This window comes from Lycorma delicatula, chromosome 1 (genome assembly GCF_047948215.1).
Source record: "Lycorma delicatula isolate Av1 chromosome 1, ASM4794821v1, whole genome shotgun sequence".
Lineage (NCBI taxonomy): Eukaryota > Metazoa > Arthropoda > Insecta > Hemiptera > Fulgoridae > Lycorma > Lycorma delicatula.
Genome location: NC_134455.1, coordinates 342,609,568 through 342,628,800, shown reverse-complemented (window position 1 = coordinate 342,628,800; position 19,233 = coordinate 342,609,568). Strand labels below are relative to the sequence as shown.

General features: G+C 33.6%; 1 protein-coding gene across 1 annotated transcript in view; it reads right to left on the bottom strand.

Moving 5' to 3' along the window:
• The window catches only part of LOC142334342 (E3 ubiquitin-protein ligase ariadne-1-like), a 74,487-nt gene that overhangs the window by 39,736 nt on the left and 15,518 nt on the right, over nucleotides 1–19,233 (bottom strand). The window contains exons 4-6 of the mRNA XM_075382312.1: nucleotides 16,949–17,017; nucleotides 6,593–6,808; nucleotides 4,462–4,683 (exon numbers count right to left, since the gene is read on the bottom strand). Coding sequence (XP_075238427.1) covers nucleotides 4,462–4,683; nucleotides 6,593–6,808; nucleotides 16,949–17,017 — 507 coding nt within the window. The remainder of the gene's footprint in view (nucleotides 1–4,461; nucleotides 4,684–6,592; nucleotides 6,809–16,948; nucleotides 17,018–19,233) is intronic.

Here is a 19,233-nt window from a genome sequence, read left to right as displayed (position 1 = left end):
TAAACTGAGGTGGTAATGCATATTAGTTCATAAGCAGCTACCTTGTTGTGAGTCCATAAATGACACCAAATGCGAGGTAAACCTGTTTGGTTCTGAATTTATTACTACTTAACTATAGTATGTGATCTGTAAGCTCCAATATGATGGATGAGAAGTAGTATCAGTATATTTCTTCTACAAATACCACCAATTCCACCGAATATGAAAAATAATGCTAAATCTTAATTGGTTTTGAACAGCACTACATAAAAGCAGTACTGACATTATCTGCTTTACACATTCATTCACAAAATATTATAAACAAATTTTAAATAATTAACGATTCACTTTCATATTAATAATTTAAGTATTTTTCAGCTAAAATATCTCTGAAAACTGTCAACTTAAGTTTAAGTCCTTCTGTATAATAGAATAATGGACTTCACTAATGTATTGAAATACATGTTTTATACAATTTGAAAAAAATTTCTTCAGAGAGTAGGTTTTGTAAAACCTACTCTTTGAATTTTTAACTGGATTAGGGTTAATTACTAATTTTGTTTATAAACTTTTTTTACTTTTGTTTTTGGTTCAAACAAACAGCAAGGTCAAAAACTTGGACAATGCGTTCATGAAGTCATATAACATCAAACAAGAAACTGATCCTACACTTGTAAATTTGTTTTACAGGACACTTGGAGAGACAGATATTTTGCTAGATTGTACTACACAAAGTCAAAAGACATAGATCATATGACTTGTTTTCCCTTTGTCTGCATTTAGTAATTTTGCAGCAGTACAACAAAAATGTAGTTTTCAAAAGCTCAGCATCTATTAACTATGGAACATTAATAAACTTTTTATGGGTAATTTAACTGATTGTGTAGTACCAAATAAATTGACTTTTTTGTTTTAGTTTCTAAATTTTATAACAGGAAATGTAGATGATCATAAACATAATGGTTGCTTTCAGTTATGTGACAGTTTGCATGACATTTATCAGTTATTCTCATGTTCCCGAGAAAAGTTGCTTGAAAAACAAATGAGTTTTGATCGGGGTGGTTAACTCAAGTTACATACATATCAAATTAGAGTAGTGCAAGAACTTAGAGAACTGTATTTTTAACTGACAACTTCAGTATTGCAGGTGGTTCAAATGTTTCATTCAAGGTGCAGTGTGTTTTGGACAATGAGTTTTTATTCAGATGATGCATGGTTTCATCTTAAAAAAACAGAGTATGAAGTTCTCAGAATCCTCACGTTCATCATGAGATGCCATCACATTCTGAAAAAGATTGTGTTGATACTAACTAGTTTGCGAAGAATGGTTGAACCCATTTTTTTCCTCAGAAATGATTACTAATTTTCTAACTAATGGTTACAGCAAGACTGTGTAATATGTCACATTGCTGATTTGAGTATGGATTGGGAATTACAGTCTTTTCCCAATTTTCCCACAGACTACTGCCTCCACAGTAATCTGTAAGTGGACCGTATACAGACTTGAAAGGTATAGTATTTTCAAGAAAAACTTGCCTATTTTGGATGAAAAAATATTGAAGACATCATCTCTTACATCAGTGCAGCAACTCTAAAGAAAGTTGCAATGAGCATGAAGTAACAAGTTATCTGCATCAAAGCTCAAGCTTGAAAATTTATTATGGCATGAAAGTGAAAAAAAGTTTTTAAATATATGAGGATGGGCTGAGAAGTTTCCAACCTGACACCTAGATGGCACCAGCAAATCTACTTTTTTACTGGCATTCTGTAGTACTATCCTTCACTAGCTTGTATACCAAATTTCTGGTTAATAGCTCTGTCAGTGTAGGTTTGACAAAGTGAAAACAAACACATCTAGCGAAAAAAAAATTTGTTTCACCAGCACACTCAATAATCATCACAATGGCAAAAATCAACAAACTGAAGTTCCAACTGTTTTCTCAACTGCCTTACTTGCCAGATTTTGCACCCAGCGACTATCACCTACTTCCTAACCTCAAAAAATAGCTTGGTAGACAATGATTAAGAGCAACGAGGAAGTCACTGATGCTGTAAATGGGTATTTTGAGAAGCTCAGCTAATCACATTATAAAGTTGGTATAACTGCATTAGAGCACTGTTATGAAACATGTATTAGTCTTTAAGTTGAAAAAAATCTGTTTTTAACAATATAAAAACTAATAAAAATGCAAATTTAAAAATTGCACTAGATCAAAATGAAAGTTATTTTACAATGATAAATCTAGTTTGAATCTTTATTGCAGTGCCATACATTGGAAACAATCAAAGAGAATGCAATGAATTATTATGCAATAGTTATTCTAAGGAGGACCTATTACATCATCAACAAATGACGAATGAGGAATCTGTACTCAGTATGTCCTGAATGCAGATAGCAATGGGCAATCTCTTCCCTGCAACTATATTCCTTTGATAAAATTTATGGCAACACAGAATATCTACTATGAAAGCTTATTCTAAAAATAACCATACACTCAATTCTGCCTGACTGACTTCAACTAACATTTCACTGTGCGAGTAAAAATCAAAGCTCTTTGTGCCCTGCATGAAGGCTGGCTACGTGCAAGCAAAATTGATGGTTGCACCAGCTCATTTGTTGCCTGGGATTCCTATGTGACTAGAAATCTAGCTCAAACTGACATGTTTTTTTGTGTCTGCTTAAAACAGAAATAAGTGTATTTGTAGTTTAAAATTATAGGTAAAGTAGAATATGCTATCCAGTAATACTTGAAGTGCACTTATTCACAACATACATGAACATGGGAGCTACTGTACGTAATGTAAGAGATAAACACATCACATGTATACAATACAGAATCAATTGTAAATATGCTTGTTTGACATACGAAGTCAGAATGAACATGTAAACTCTCTGACCAGTCATGAACATACAACTAATTGAATCTGTTATTTAGATCTGTAATAAATAATGTTATAGTAACACAAAAAAAAACTTTTCCTAAAAGAAAAAGTCAAGTCATAGTGCTTATCTTCACAAAGAATGCCAATTCTAGATAAAGCTGTATTAACTGGAAACAAACATAGAGGAAAAAAGTAGACTAAAAAGTATAAAAAAATATATGCTGGGTTGCCAATATATGCCCGAACTGTGCCTGAAATCTTGTCAAAATTTCAGATTGTTTCACTCCAGCTACCATGAGAAATTCAATAATACGTTACACAACATGCGATGATACCTCCTGCTCTGACACTGTGATACTGACTAGAAAAAAAGTAGTGAACTGGCTTTCTAAGAGTGAGATCCCCTCCTCACATCCCTACATATAACACTGAGAAACCACGCTTCTTCCATTAGCCGTACGTCAATGACAACAAACATTCTGGTTTATATTTGATTCACCTTTGTACTATTACTGTTTTGATTTAATATTTTCAAGTAGCTTGTTAAGCTGTTATTAAAGTCACTGCATTTATTTCATAATGTTCATAATCTGATTTTTTTTATGAACTCATTATTTAAAGCAGCTGGGAATAAGTGTTCAATCATAAAATAAAAATTATTGTTATTTCTTATCCTGATAGATCTCCATTGCTCGTATTCCATTACAACTTCATATTTTGTCATAGTGAGTTTGACACTAACCCATATTCATGTAAGAAAAATTATTTTGTCAACTTGCTACACTATTCCAGAAAAAAATTACATCACTAATGTACAATGTCATCTCTAACAAAAATAACCTATTATTTATTTTCTCTCATTGGAACCCAAGTAAAAGAGCCACAATCAAAGAATTAATTTTTATAAGATCAAGTCAAAAGCTTCTTCAAATTTATAGCCTATTGTTGATTGTACATATCTCCCATATACCATTCTATAAGCCTTCTATGTTACTTTTTGGGAATCCCAGGAGTAAGTTTAGTATTCTTGTTGATAATGTTTTATCAGCTTACTGATTTAAAAGGTAGAAGAGAAGCTTTGTGCGACTTCAAATACTCTGAAATTAATCTGTCTTTGTATAAGGACTCTATTGTAATTCAGAGACTGATCTTCTTCCAACCTTCAAAACTACTCTGTGTCACTGCTCTACATACTGTTGAACATAATTTTCTATTTTTAATAATTCTATTATTATTAATAATCACACATCTTATGTAATAAGCTACATATGACATAACAGCTGTAACTACCTAATTTATTATTTACAAATACTGAAAAGAATATAGATTAACAAAATATTTTAAAAGAATGCCCATAAATATGTGAAAACAATATAGACTGCCTCCCATACTAAGATATGGTGGAAAAGGTACCATACAAAAAGGTATACTAAAAGGATTTAGTATAGGAAAGGCAAAATCTGTGATCAAAGTAACTATAGTAGAAAGATAAATAAACAGTTACTGAATAATAATGGTAAATTAGTGCTGAATGTTAAAAGTCTGAGATACTGTAATAATTGTTATATCAAACTGCACCAAAATTAATAAGATCCTTACTTTTGTATTAGCTGCAATCCAGTTAGATGTTTCTGAATCGTCATCACATTTTTTAATCCAATGCCGCAGAAGATGACATTTAACTGGGTCATGCCAAGCCTCACCACACGCAAAACAAAATGTGTTTGAACATTTACATGTTACTGGACGAGTATCAACATACTGTACTTTGATAGCATTATTACAATCTGGTTGTGGACACCACCTCAACAACCTGTTACACTGAAAATAGATATATAAAGTATCTTATTTCCACTGTTCAAAAAATAAATAAACAGATAAAAAAATGGTAAATTTCAATAAAACCAGTCACATCTCATTATAACATTAAAATACAACTTGAAAGTTTCCAGAAAAATCTGGAGTTATTGTATTAGTGTTTTTTTTTTTCATTAGTATTGAATCTATAAACCACAGTAAAATCCTATAGTAATAGTTTTCATGGGAATGGAGAAAAAACTACAAGCTGGCTAATACAACAATGTATTAAAATAAATAACTAATAATGTAATTAAAGTATACAGATGGGAATGTATAAAACTCTAGAAATAGAGGTAAAGATAAATTATAGTTCATACATTAATCTAAGAGCTTTTTAGAATTTAAACTGTCTGTCTCGGATACATCAACTAGAATAACAAATTTCACCTGGTAACTAACACAAAAATGTAATGGACATGGTAATTACCTAAGGAATATTAGCCAATTCCCAGACGACATGAAAAATTCAAGCTTTAGTAACAAATAACAAAGGATATTTTCACGGCAATTATCTCATACTGGTAATTTTTTGGCAATACACTATCTTTAATGTATTTATGTATCTGAATGGATTTTTAGCTCTTTACACAATTGAATACAATCATCAACAACAAATAAACTAATATAATACATTTATAGTAAATTTATCATGTACACAGGAATCTAGCGAAATTGAGACCTCAATTACAGTTACTGGGAATTGAAAGAAATTCATAAAAGTTTAAAATGACTGGATGCAAAGTAAATAAAATACATATACTTTAATTTTAGCGACTATTGGCAGCATCCACTCACAATAAGATGTAAATGTTGTTAAGTACAAATTAAACTAACTTAGCAAAAGAAATATGCTGATTTTGCAAGGCAGAATGAAAATAAAATTTTTATACAATATCTGGTTAATTGGTAATGTTTTCTATAACTAAATTAATCCAAGGAAAATAAAACTGTGGAAATAGTCACTGAGAAAAAACAATTAAGAATAACTATCAGGCAATTTAAGACAGAGTGTACAGCTTGAACATTTGTAGGGAATATTTGGCTGACACACTTAGTAAAAAAAAATCACAATGCCAACTTCTTTAAATAAGATTACATAAAAAGAATGCTGTGATAGAAGTTTTGTGCAACATAAGTAGGATATTATTACCAGATACCAGAGAGAAAGTTTATCATTCTTTAACTACAATGCTTTGCTACAGAGCTGGATAGAAAAGCACCACGAGCAAATAAATGTGTGTGTGTGTGTGTATGTATATATATATATATATATATATATATATATATATATATATAAATAAATAAATGGGATCTATTATGTTCAAAGAGTTAATTCATCAGGAATAGACCATCTTTCAAATGTCATAACTCAACCCAAAATAAAAATTTTATCCTAGTAGTTTTCATGCTTCTAAGAAATGAAACATTATAATATACCTGAAAAATCAACATACAAGTGAATATGACAGGTTTATAAACATGTAAAATTGTATACAAATTTTATTCATCATCACAACAGATTGTTTTAATTGTTGTGGTTTAGATTTAATTGCTGTATTGAAGTATGCAATTTAGTAAAATAATATGTTCAGCAAACTGCTGCCCCATCTCAAAGTGAGAAATCTTTATCTAGAGAAATCCTGCAAAAATCTCAAGTATTTTATTTTTATCTTCACCCATACTCCTTTAAATCTTTTTCAGTACAATACACTATATATCCATTAATCTAACCCTTTATTGTGAGCCTGTTGTATGGGGATGATTTATATAAAAAATAATTTATTGTTGTTGAAAAAAGAGGTTTTCATACAGTCAATATTCAGCATTTATTCAAATACTTTGAAAAATTTACAAATAAATAAAAACTTACTTCAACAAAACTATTGGTAATAAGGTGCTGATATTTCAATTTAACTTTGGAATCCTTGACAAGTCGCATAACTGAGCCATCATCTACTAGTATATCACAACCATGTGCTGCACAAGCTATTGTTTGACCAACACCCTCTTCCATAATTTTAGTTGTAAGATACTCTCCCCAGCATTGGGTGCAAAACCTATGTCCACACTCAAGCCCAGTCATCACCTGCAAACAGTACACAATTTAGGTATTATTAATCAATTGATTTGAGTATCTATTTTAAGAATTTTGATTTTAAAGATTTTATCCAGATGAATTAAGATACGTTTGCTAATGATTGTTCAAATAATTTTTGTAAGCGTTTTGTTAAAACTTTGTGTCAGTATCAACAGAAACTTTAGCTGTAATAATGTTGAATGTAGAGAGATTTATAATTTAGAAATCAAAAACCAATTATTTTTCTGAGCATTTATTAGATTTTAAAAAATTTGAGTAAAGAGTTAATAAAATCTTAAGTTGGCAAATTGCAAATAAAATGTATAAACTGTTATGCAGTTAATTACAATTTTCAGGAATAATTTTTCCTAAGGTAAAATAAATATATTAAAAAGGATATAAACAATTAATAAATAAAAAATAAAATTACTGCTGAAGTCAACCTTTAGAAAATTATATCAAAAATCTATTAAAATAGTAAAGTATTTTTAAAATGAAAGAAGAGGAAAATAAAAACAGTTCCTGAAATTAGAATTTTCAACCGAAGTAAATATGGAGGCGTTTACAAATACAAAATAATAAGTTTTTATAATTATGCTTCATTTAACGTCAAAAGAAAAACAACAAACAGGTTTGGCAACTTACTCATAAAAAATTATAAATTCAATTTTTTTCAGTAAATACTGAAACTATGTTATTAATCTAATTTATAATTTCCATTTATTTAGGGGAAAAAAACAAGGTAATTTTTTAATACCATTTTCAACCTATGACAAGACAAGTTTGAATCTAAAAATATAAATTCAATCCATATTATTAATTTTCATATTTATTAATCTTATACCCTTTAAATTTATTTTAAGCAGTTTTAAAATGACTATTTTTAATAAATGATGCATATCAAAATTGTATCATTACTTTTCACACACATTTTTAAAATTTGTGTGAAAAGTGTGAGTGATTTATCGGACGCAGGGCTGTTTGACCAGCTGTTCCGTGTGTCGAAGACAGTAGTGTGGTGGTGGATGAAGCACAGGGTACGTCTTACACTGACTTGTTAAAAACTATGAAGAATGCAGTTACTAAAGAGGAAGTTGGGGAGGTCCTATGCTTGCGAAAGGGCAGGAAAGGTGCACAAAAAGCAGAGGAATTCACAACAACATTACATGATAAGGCAGCAGACCTAAAAGTTGACCTGAGGTCTAAAAATGGTGATCGACACACGGTTGTCCACATCACAGATATTGATGTGAACACTACCGAGAAAGAAGTGGAAGAAGCAATAGTCAACGTTATTGGCAGGACTGATCAGTTTTGGGCAACATCTCTTAGAATGGTTTTAGGTGACGGCCGAAATGCTACTGTGGTAACAATGCACATAGCTGCCCTTAAATTGGTGAACGAGTGAAAATAGGATTGGTCCATTGTTGAGCATATATTAGTGAGGACGTTGAACAGTGTTGGTGTTGGGGCTCTGAACACAGAAACTCTGAAGTGTCAGGGATCTAACAGACTAGATCTATGTTTTAATTGTGGACAGAAAAGAACATAAAATAGGTGAATGTAGAGTACCTACACAGTGTTTAGACTGTGGCAAACCACATCACCACACTGGAGGCAGGATGTGCAGCTTGGTTGGCAATGCTGAAGTTACTTCGGTCTAATGCCAATGGAAGTATACTCTCCCACGATATGGTGGGGAGATAGCTAAAGGGCTAGGAGCTGACATTTTAATCACGACTGAGCCAAACAAAAACACAGCCGGTAGAAGCAACTGGTACTCGGATGCATCAGGGGATGTTGCATAAAGAACATCAGTAACAGGTTGGCCTGCCAATTGTATCACAGATGTGACGGCATAGTAGCAGTAGAATTATCAAATGCTGTTCTTATTGGGGCATATATTAGCCCCAATTATATATTAGCCAATGGGCGGTTATTACTGGCCGCCCATACAACAGAAGAGCCAAGGTTTTAACAAGAGTTGATGCAAGCAGCTGCACTTTATTGTGTAAATGATAGTACCCTGACATACGAGGTGAGAGGCCACATGTGAGTATTAGACCTCATCATACTTGACGGAGATTGGAATTACAGTAGATAAATGTGGAAAGTCCTTAATGATGAAGTGGAAAGTCCTTAATGATGAAGTGGCCAGTGATCATAGAGCTCTGTTTTCTTAGAAATGAGTGATGCCGCTTTCTTTTAATTCAGTGGATAGAGACAAGAGACCACAACAGCTTACTCGAAGGCAAGTAGAGAAGGAGGTTTCCAAAGTTGCCAGGAAGATCAGCTGATACTCGCTCAAGGCCCTTCAAGACATTATAGTTCAGGAGATTGTGTTAATACAAAAAGGTAAAAAAACTGATTGAGGGTATACTAGTGGATGAAGGAAATTGCTGAAGCACGACATGACCTGCAGTGTTTGAGGCACCATATGCAAAAGCTGCTACAAGCTGGTGGGGAAGCATACGAGACAGCCGCAAGAAATTATGTCGACTGTAGGCGTTCGCTCAATTACAGAATAAAGCAGTCCTCGAGAAATAAATGGTTAGAGCTATGTGATGACCTTGATGCAGATTCGTGGGGATGAGTGTACCAAATAGCAGCAAACCAATTAAGTACCAAATAGATGTGTATCAAATAGCAACTAAGGAATTCGGCAGATGTCTTCCCATCCTTATGGAAGATGCAAATGCATAGATAGAGGCTGTTCCCTGAGATGAGATTACAGTATCTAATGTTATAAATTGTGAGCGTAAACGCTTCTCCCAGGGAGAAGTCATCATGTCCATAATGAAATTAAAAGACAAAAAGAGTCCTGGGCTGGATGGTATTCCAGCTGCCATCCTCAAGGGCTTGACAAACTTGTCCCCTAGTGTACCAGGTGAAATGTAGAATGGCACGGCACAAGGACCCCGCATATGATTGTATCATAGTGGAGCTCCTTGTCAGAGCGCTTCCAGTAGTCCTAGGTCCTCTAACTAGAATGTATAATAGGTTGCTCTCGCTGGCCACTTTCCGGCGTGTTGGAAGCGTGGAGACTTGGTGTTGTTGTTCAAAGGTGACTACAAACATCCTACTGTTAGTTCTTCTTACCGTCCACTAACACTCTCGCCTGTGATTGGCAAGGTTTTTGAGAAGGTTCAATAATTGCATATTTATTATAGATTGGCCACTGATCATTTGCTAATGGACGACCAATACATGGTTTCCGACCAGGAAACACTGAGGATGCCATACTAAAGGTGATGGATATAGCTACCTTTAGACCATGTAAATATGTATTAGGGATTTTTCTGGACATGTCCAAGGCATTTAACAACTTATGGTGGCCCTCTGCCCTGTTTCAGATGCATTAGCGTTAAGTGTACATGAAATGAATTAGAAGTGCTCTCAAGTTATTTCAGCCATCGAACCGTTTCCTGGATGATGGTGGCTCGGAGATTCGCAAGACTAAAGAATGCCCTCAGGGCAGTGTTCTAAGTCCCCTTCTTTGTATTATAGAATTCAATTCTATGTTGCGTTTGAGGTTGCCATGTCATCGCTTACACTGATGACGCGCTGCTACCGATTGAAAGGGATTCGCATAACAAGGTAGAGTTCTGAGCCGCTCGTGCTTGTGAGACTCTCAGACTGCGAAGTCTCCAACATAAGATGATTTTCGGCCCAGAGAAAACCACAATGATATTGCTTAAGGGCCGATTGGCTGCTTCTCGACAAATCCTGGTTCAGATGGTTGGTCTCCCCATTTGGTACATTAAGGCTCAAAAATACCTGGTATTATCTTTGATGAGAACTTTCGGTTCAAGACACAAATACAGTATGTAGCAAAAAAGGTCACTGATGCTGTTTATGGAATCTGAGTCATTCATCCTGAATGGGAGTCAAATTGCTGTACCGGCTTAAGCATTGGATTGGTTGGAGGTAGGCGCATTGGCATCGTGCCACGGTTATATTGGTATTGAGATTCGATTTGGGGATCCCACTGGTGGGGGTGGCCAAGCCACTGGGGTATGGTAACCCGTGTGACCGGAGACAGTTCTCATCTTACCTTGGTAATACCATGCAAGACATCATGATGGGACCAGGTGGGGGTGCACGGTTCCCCTTGCTAGGTGACCTAAATTGGTCAACTTATTTTGGTGTAGGTCTGAATTTCTATGTTGCGCAAGACATAATTTTGAATGGTATGAGAGAAGCACTGGCCTAACTTCAAACTCATTCGTTTTCTGAGGCATTCACAATCACGAACGGTGCTATCAAATCAGGGCTAGGGGTGGGGTTTGCACTTCTGCATTTTTGGTAAAGATGTACATTTGAGGCCTATGTGAAGGTGAAATTTTATATGTATTTTACTGATGCAAATGTCTACCGAGGCATTTACATTGGTGGCATCCTGACCAAGGCCTGGCTGATGACTGTGAGATGTAATCAGTTAGATGGTCTAAAGATGCTCTCTGGTAAAGCCCCCCAGGGCTTGAAATGGAGGGGGTGATGTGGTGATTGGTAACATCACAAGGTGGGTGCTTCCTCCTACAGGGTTGGGGTGGGAGACACAGATGTGGCCAATTATGGGCTGGATAATCAATGGATGCTTCCCTGTATGCTGGAAAAAGGCTCGCTTTTACTCCTCCCAAAACATCATAGGGAGGAAGTAGATGTACAATACAGACTGCTGTGTTTGTTTGACAATAAGGGCAGAGCCGTCAAGAGGATGCTGGTGTCTTGTATAATTGAATAAGTGGATGTGGGCGCTGGCATTCAAAACAGCCAGTATGGCTTCTGGCTCGGCTGGAGAACAATAAAGGGATCCAGAAGAGACCTGGAGGACCAGAGGAATGCCAATGCTAATGACACTTGACGTTAAAAACATATTTGGGAGAATACGCCCATGTGAGAATCAATCACTCTCGCATCAACGCTGATGTGAGAGTCAATCATGTTAGCGATTAGAGCCAAGGGGCTAAGTGACTACTTGTGGCAGCAGTTAGGAGAGTATTAGTTGGAGCGCTGGGTGACTGCAGATACACAGGGTGGCTCTCTGCGCTTTCAGGTCTCCTGAGTACTGCCACAGGGTCAGTGCTTGGCCTCCTGCTCTGGATAGTAGTGTACGATGGTGTATTTGGTTTCCGCCTGCCGGAAGGAGTAGAGACCATGGCATATGCTAATGATTTAGCAGTTCCTGTTAGAGGCAGGACAGAAGCCAAACTCGAGGGAAAAGGAAATACAGCCTTGGAGACTAAGAGTTGGCTCTTCACACGAGATAGTACATAACATTCACAGGCAGACGTTATATAGGCATGATAAATCTCTGAGTAGTGGGGGAGGGGTCAATTGCTCCAAAATAAAAGGAACATCAAACATCTGAGTGTGACTATAGACCGCACCTGCAGATTCACACAGCATATTGTTGAGAGTTGCGAAAAATTCAAGAGAACTCTGTAGGCACTTATCTTGATTGTGACAACTTGTGGAGCTCCGCAGGTGTCAAAGAGAAAGGTGATAATGTCCACAGTCACCAAGTGCTGTTTATTTGCCGCTCCAGCTTGGGGGGTCAGCATTCAGAATTAAGAGGAACCTAAACATTTTACAGAGTGTTCACAGGCAGATTCTCATCGGTGTGATATCAGCTTACAGAACAGTAACATATGACTGTGTGATGGCCGCTGTCCTTCCCGTGGACCTGCAGGTAAAAGTATGTATACTCGGATATCAGGGTGTCAGTAAAGCAGGCAGAGGTGACTGCCATGGATATCTGGAAGGAGAGGTGGTCTGCAGGTGGCAGGTCTATATGGTACAGAAGGTTAATATTTAATCTGGAGACATGGTGTGGAAGGAAAAATGGTGGAGTAAATTTTTATATAACCCAGATGTTTACAGGACACGGAAAATTTGAACTATATTTACATCGAATTGGTAGAAGAGGTTCCCCCACTGTATGTTTAGCAGTGGGGAGGACACAGCTGAACACAGTGTGTTCACTTGCCCGGAATGGGGTGTCTCATGAATGACATACAGGATACACAGGTTTGCGACCACAGAATCTAGTGGAACATATACTGGCCTCTGAAATTAACTGAAGGGCATTTAGCGCATTTGCTGCATCAGTGATTCAGTCAAAGCATGAAGGAAGACAATGGGGATATTAGTTACAGGGCTGGGCAGGTAGCCCTGGCTATGAGGGCCAACATGCTCAGATGTGTTGGTTCCAATGATTGGTAAGGGGGTCTCTTGGCGAGAATTAGGAATGGAGATAGGAAACAAAGGACCGAGACCTGGCTGCTGGGATGGGCCTGGGAACAACAGTCAGGCCTGATCGCCCCTCCCTGGCGGTTTGAGGCTGGTAAGTAAAGACAGAGACCTGGTTACCCCCCCTTTGGGGATTTGAGGTTTGCAGTAAAAAAAGATCCAACCAGGGGGGGCCAACCTGCCATGCCAAATTTATTGCCAGTGGGTGGGGAGGGGGAACACCAGTATCCACAGTCTAGCATTCAAATCCATATAAAAGCATTTATAGATGCCTTTACAAGGACTCGAACCTTAGAACTCTTGACTTATGCAGTCAGACAATTGGAAAATTAAATTTTTTAACTTATTATACATGTTTTTGGCTATCCACTAAATAAAGCATTGCATTAATACAAATTCTACCTGATATGACAAAAGCGGTTGCATTTATAGCAGCTTTGATAAGAGAATCATTATCAAACTCTATCTGCAGATTGATCAAACTGAATTTCCATTTGTATTTGTACATATGGTATTTTTCTAAAATGTCCAATTTTTGTTTTTATTATTAATAAATGCCTTATTGTTTTTTATTAAAATTAGTTTTTAAGTCAGTAATGATTGTTTATTCATTATTAGATGGTCAGCTGCATTAGAAAATCCTATTTTATTGTTTTTATAATATCTGAAATGTTCTTCAAATATTGCTCTAAATGAGCTATTAGTTTTCCCAATATAAATTTTATCAGTCATTGCTTACTATTTTATAGATGCCACAAACTATTAATACCATAAGTATAATTTTTTAAATGTCTTATTATATGACTGTTTGGCTTATATGCTGGTTTATTTTTTTTTATCATTATAAACATTAATTAAATTTTTAATAATATTATTAGTGTAAGAGAATTTTATATACGTATTGTCAATGTTGTGTGTATTATTTATAGGTTTCAATGTTGTAATGTTACTAGATTTTAATTTTTGTTTTTTATAAATATTATCAATTAATGAGCCGTTATATCCATTTTTTATTGCAATACTTATTATAAAAAGTATTTTTATTTCTGTAGCTAGTTTTTCCCTGTTGTCCTGTGTGTAATGTATCACTCTAACATTTTTGTGAATATAATATATAATATATATATTAATATATTAATATATATATTAATATATATTAATATATATAATATATAACTTTGTGTGCCCAAGGATGATTCAATCCTTTGTTGTTATTTTACTTGCTGTAGGTCTTCTATATACTGATGCTATAACTTTATTCTTTTTACTGATTTCAATGTTGAGATCTAAGAAACTTGTTCTGCATTTGTCTGTTTCAAACATAAATTTTAAATTATCATGATAAGAATTACATTTTTTCAATATTATTACCAATGTGGTTTCCATTATGTGCCGTTGTGTGAAATTTAATTGCAAGAATTCGAAAACAAATTAGTTTTTGGTAGTATACACAAAATAGGGTCACACAAATTCTAAATAGGGTCACATACACAAAATTCTATTATAAGTTCGATATGTTGATGACATTTTGGTAATCTTTGACACTGTTATACATTATGAATATCTTATAACATTGAAAAAAACTTATTCTTTTCATGATTATTTAAAATGAAGAATACCTCAAAAAGAGCTACTGGTGTATAAATGAAAAAAGAAAAATAATAAGATAAAAAATTTGTAATGTGGTGGATTATGTTGAATTTTGTTTTTGCTTTAAACACACACATGTACGTGCGCACGCACACACACACGGTGTGGCAAAATGGAGTGATGGGTGGGAATGGAATGTAGGTGGAGGGCGGGTCTTTGTTGCTTGTTTGGAGAATGAAGTTTGTTATAGTCTTTAAAAATGCAGAGCCTGTTAACAGGATGCAAAGAACCTTTCATACATACTTCTGTTTAACGGCAAGCACAGCTGTTCCAGATTGTAAAATGATAATGAAGTGGATCACAAATGTAAGAGCAACTAGTTCTACATTACTGAGACCACCAACTGGCCATCCTAGGTTCATCAGAACACCTGAAAATGTTGCAGCTGTTAAGAGTATTTTGTTTTTTGCTTGAAAACATGCTTCTGCACTCTGAATTAACAAGACAAATTTTCTTTGAGTCAGGGAATCCTTTCAGGTGTGCTTTCCAAGCACTGTGTGGAGCAGCAATGAAGCTCATTTCAATTTTTCAAAGAAAAATTTTATAATGTACTTGAAATAATAAAATTTAAAAGAAAATATATTACAGTTTGTTTTAATTCTCATAACTTCATTAAAAAAAAATATTATTTTACAAGAGATTACAGCTGCTAATAAAACACAAAAAATACGAACAGCAGGCAAGTGTTGAAAATGTGGTAACAAAGATTTGTTATAAAAAACAGAGAATTTCGATTGGGAAAATTTTTAGTCTACACTTAGAACTACTTGAACTAACTGATGGAGAAATAAAAAAAGTTCATTTAATAATAATAATAATATAAAAAGTGTGTCCACAGATATGGTAAAAATCAAGTGTTACACTTACAAAAGTTATAAGTACAATATTACAACATGGATCTTCAATTTGTGAAGGTCCATTATACTACTTTTATTAAATGAGGAAAAATATCGTATGAAGTGAATGATATGACTATCAACAAAAAAAATAAAGATGCAACATTTTAAGTACTGGGCATTAGAAAATCGCCAACAGCTTTAGCAGACCTCTTTACAACTGGAAGTGACTGTATAGTGTGCTTTATCCATTTTGAGTTTACATTGAAGCGGATGGTATCACTTGTTACTGTGACTTGTTGAAAAAACTTTCTCCAGCTCCAATTGACAGAATTTGATTAGATGAATCAGAGGACTTCGACCACAGCTCACACTGTTGCTTTCATGCCATTTTGCAAGAAATATTTTCAAGATGTCTGATTTTGTTACAGTGAGCACCTTGCTCTCCTGATCTAAACCCTTGCCAATTTTTTTTTTGTGGGCCAATCTGAAAAGTGAGGTCTACAAACATCGAACTGAAACCACTGAGCAACTTAAAGAGTGATAAGAGTAGTTACCACCGCTGCTCCTCAACATATGCTAGAGTGCGATGCAAAACTTCCACGAATGGCTATCACTGATGGTAATCTGTGAAAAGTAAAACTCTATTCTGCCACATCCTCTCCCTCATTCATTCTCTCTCTATCTCTCTCTCTACACACACACACACACAGATACATAAAATTTAAGTAAATACTTAGCGGTCATCATTGAGTGATGATAGATTGTAAATGATCTATATGCATGACTGACACAAAACTATTATGATGCTATCTTTTTTCTTATACTTTTTTAGTATTATTTATTTACAGATAGGGCAAAAAAACCATTATAATAAGGTTAGCATGTAATCATATAGAACACCAGTGACCAACATAAATGATCTGAAAACCTCTATTTTAACTGAATATGAAAATTCTTTAATAATTTTGCTCTGAAACCAAACACATTATCATCTACAATCCAAATTTTCAATGAGTTCAATATTCTTCTTTGCTGAGCTGTACTGCATGCTTTTCCAAATCTAAGTAGACAGCAATAAGAAATCAACACATAATAAAACCAATCACACAGATACTTCAAGAATGATTATTTAATCTATATTATTATAGATTATCTAAATTATTATTTATCTATAGATCTGCTGCACTGCAATCTGCACTATCCTGGTGCAATAAGAAGATTCTTGAAAAGCTGTTTGTGATGTTACCGACAGTGAAAATATAGTTATATTCTACTAGATCAGAATTCCATATCTGGTAAAACTTCTGTAAAATTATAAACGACTTCATCCTGTTGTGGGGAAGTATGACTAACTTAAACCTACTAAATTGTTTTATAATTTAATATTTGTATTTAAATAATTACTCACTGAAGAATGATATATATTAAAACATATTTCACATTCTTCTGTCCCAGTTGAGGATTGCTTTCTATGAGACTGTAAAAGAAAATAAATTTTATCATATTATACATAAAAGAAATATAATTTTGTGCAATTAAATACATTTCAAAAAGACAAAATTAAACAGTATAACTTACATCAATCATTTACATCAAATCTTTGTCATTTCTGCTGTTCAAAATGATTCCATAAATTATACCCTTATATAAGTTATACAATAAAAATATAATTACATCTATTTTACTTATAGATAATATTATTAAAAACAATGAAATAATTATATAACAAATAATGAAAGTTACATTTTTGTTTTATGTTTAATATAGATATTAATAATTAATTGTAGTAAATCACTGCTGCATGTTAACAATTGTGATGCTTAGCTGCAAAGCTTGATTTATCAGTGTGATTTATTCTTGATATGCATGCTTAATGCCTGCAGTTATTTCTACTCAATAATGATTTTTGAGAATACTTATCTATGGTTTTTTTTTTTTAAAAAAAAAGATCCCCTCTTACACCTTTCAAAGTTCTCAAAAATGTATTTTATGGCTATGTTAACTTTCTCTGTTGTGCTACGTTATCACAGTTCATTTTAATATCGTTTGAGATACAGATTTGCATGTTTTATGAATAACCTGATGTTTTTTTTTTGTGAAAGTGACATGCTTTATGTGAAAATGAATAAATATGTAAATAAATTATAAACTGGTATTTTAGCAACTGCTCATGTGGAACTAGATTTCTGATTAATGATGAACATTCTTGTCTAATACAGATGAAGGTCAATATAATCAAATTAATAACAGTGATACATCTAACTCTGAAAGTAACTGGTGGCTAGCTCTACCAATCACTTTCTGTATCTCTACAGAGATAAATATTAATAATAATAAAAATTATTTATCCTCCTGAAACTAGCATTAATTAAATGTTTTTCTGCTACCAATAGAGAAATACAGATTGGAGCTGCAAGAAATTATTGTTCTAAAAGCTATTTTGAATTCTTTAGATCTACATGTAAGTTAATAACCAATGAAAATAATAATTATCCCAACAGTCGATTAAAAATAATAGTAAAATTGGAAAATGTAAATTAGTACATTTAAAAAATCTTGCTAGTACAAATATGAACTTTATAATTAAGAAATAAAGAACTTATTTAGATCTTCCAAATTATTCCTTTAAATTGCATTGTAAGACTGACTACCCAAATAAATTATTATAAATATGCAAAACAGGTTTCAATATATTAGAAAATATCAAACAGAACCACTCACTGTTAGTTCAGCAATAAAAAATTTAAGCTTTTCTAAAGTAAACATGTATAATCTGTCACAATACAATGATAAAATCTTCAGGTTGATGACTATTTAGTTAGATTAAATATTAAGTAGTTAATCATTTGAAAATATTTAACTAGTCTGATAAGTTATCATTTATTTAGTAATTAGAAGTACATTTAAATTTCGGCATGTCTTTAGACACTATCAGAAAAATTAGATTAAAGTTGACAACTACCACATGTAAATAAAGCAAAACTGAGTAGGGGAATTTGTAACATAATTCTAAGGAATAAACTTTGAGAAAACTATGGAAAAAATTAAATACTGCCAGAATAGTTTCTTAGATTAACGGATAATATAAAAAAATATGTTCTGCAAAACATGTCCAAATTTCATAATTATATGTTTTAGTATCTGCTAGAGAATATTTCTCAGAATTGTAAAACTTTAATTTAGAATAATGAACCATAAGAAAGCAACTTATTCTTGATAGGGTGTTGTGGTACAGAGACATAACTTTCAAAGTAGTTAAAATGAAAATGGAGAAAGGATAAAGCTGGATGTGATGATGATCATCCCTAAGATAGTCAAGCACACTTTATATAGAAAATTTATAGAAGGTACAATATTTATAGAAGACTGACAAGCTGGAATGGGTAGATAAGAAGTTATTCAAAAGTACTAGGGGATTTCAGTAATAATACCTATATATAAGATGTAAATGTTCTAATCATACAGGAATTTCTTTGAAGAAAACAAAAATGAGAATATTTAATTCCATTTAACTTCCAGTGTTTATCTATGGCATAAAATCCCAGACTTATTGAAAATCAAAACAGTCTGCTATACTCCACAAAGATGAGGCTCCCAGAAAAATGTGAAAGAGGAAAAACCACAGATATAAGAGCTGTATGATAAAAACTTAGTATAAAAAGTGTGGAGAAGTTATCTACACAGATTACATAA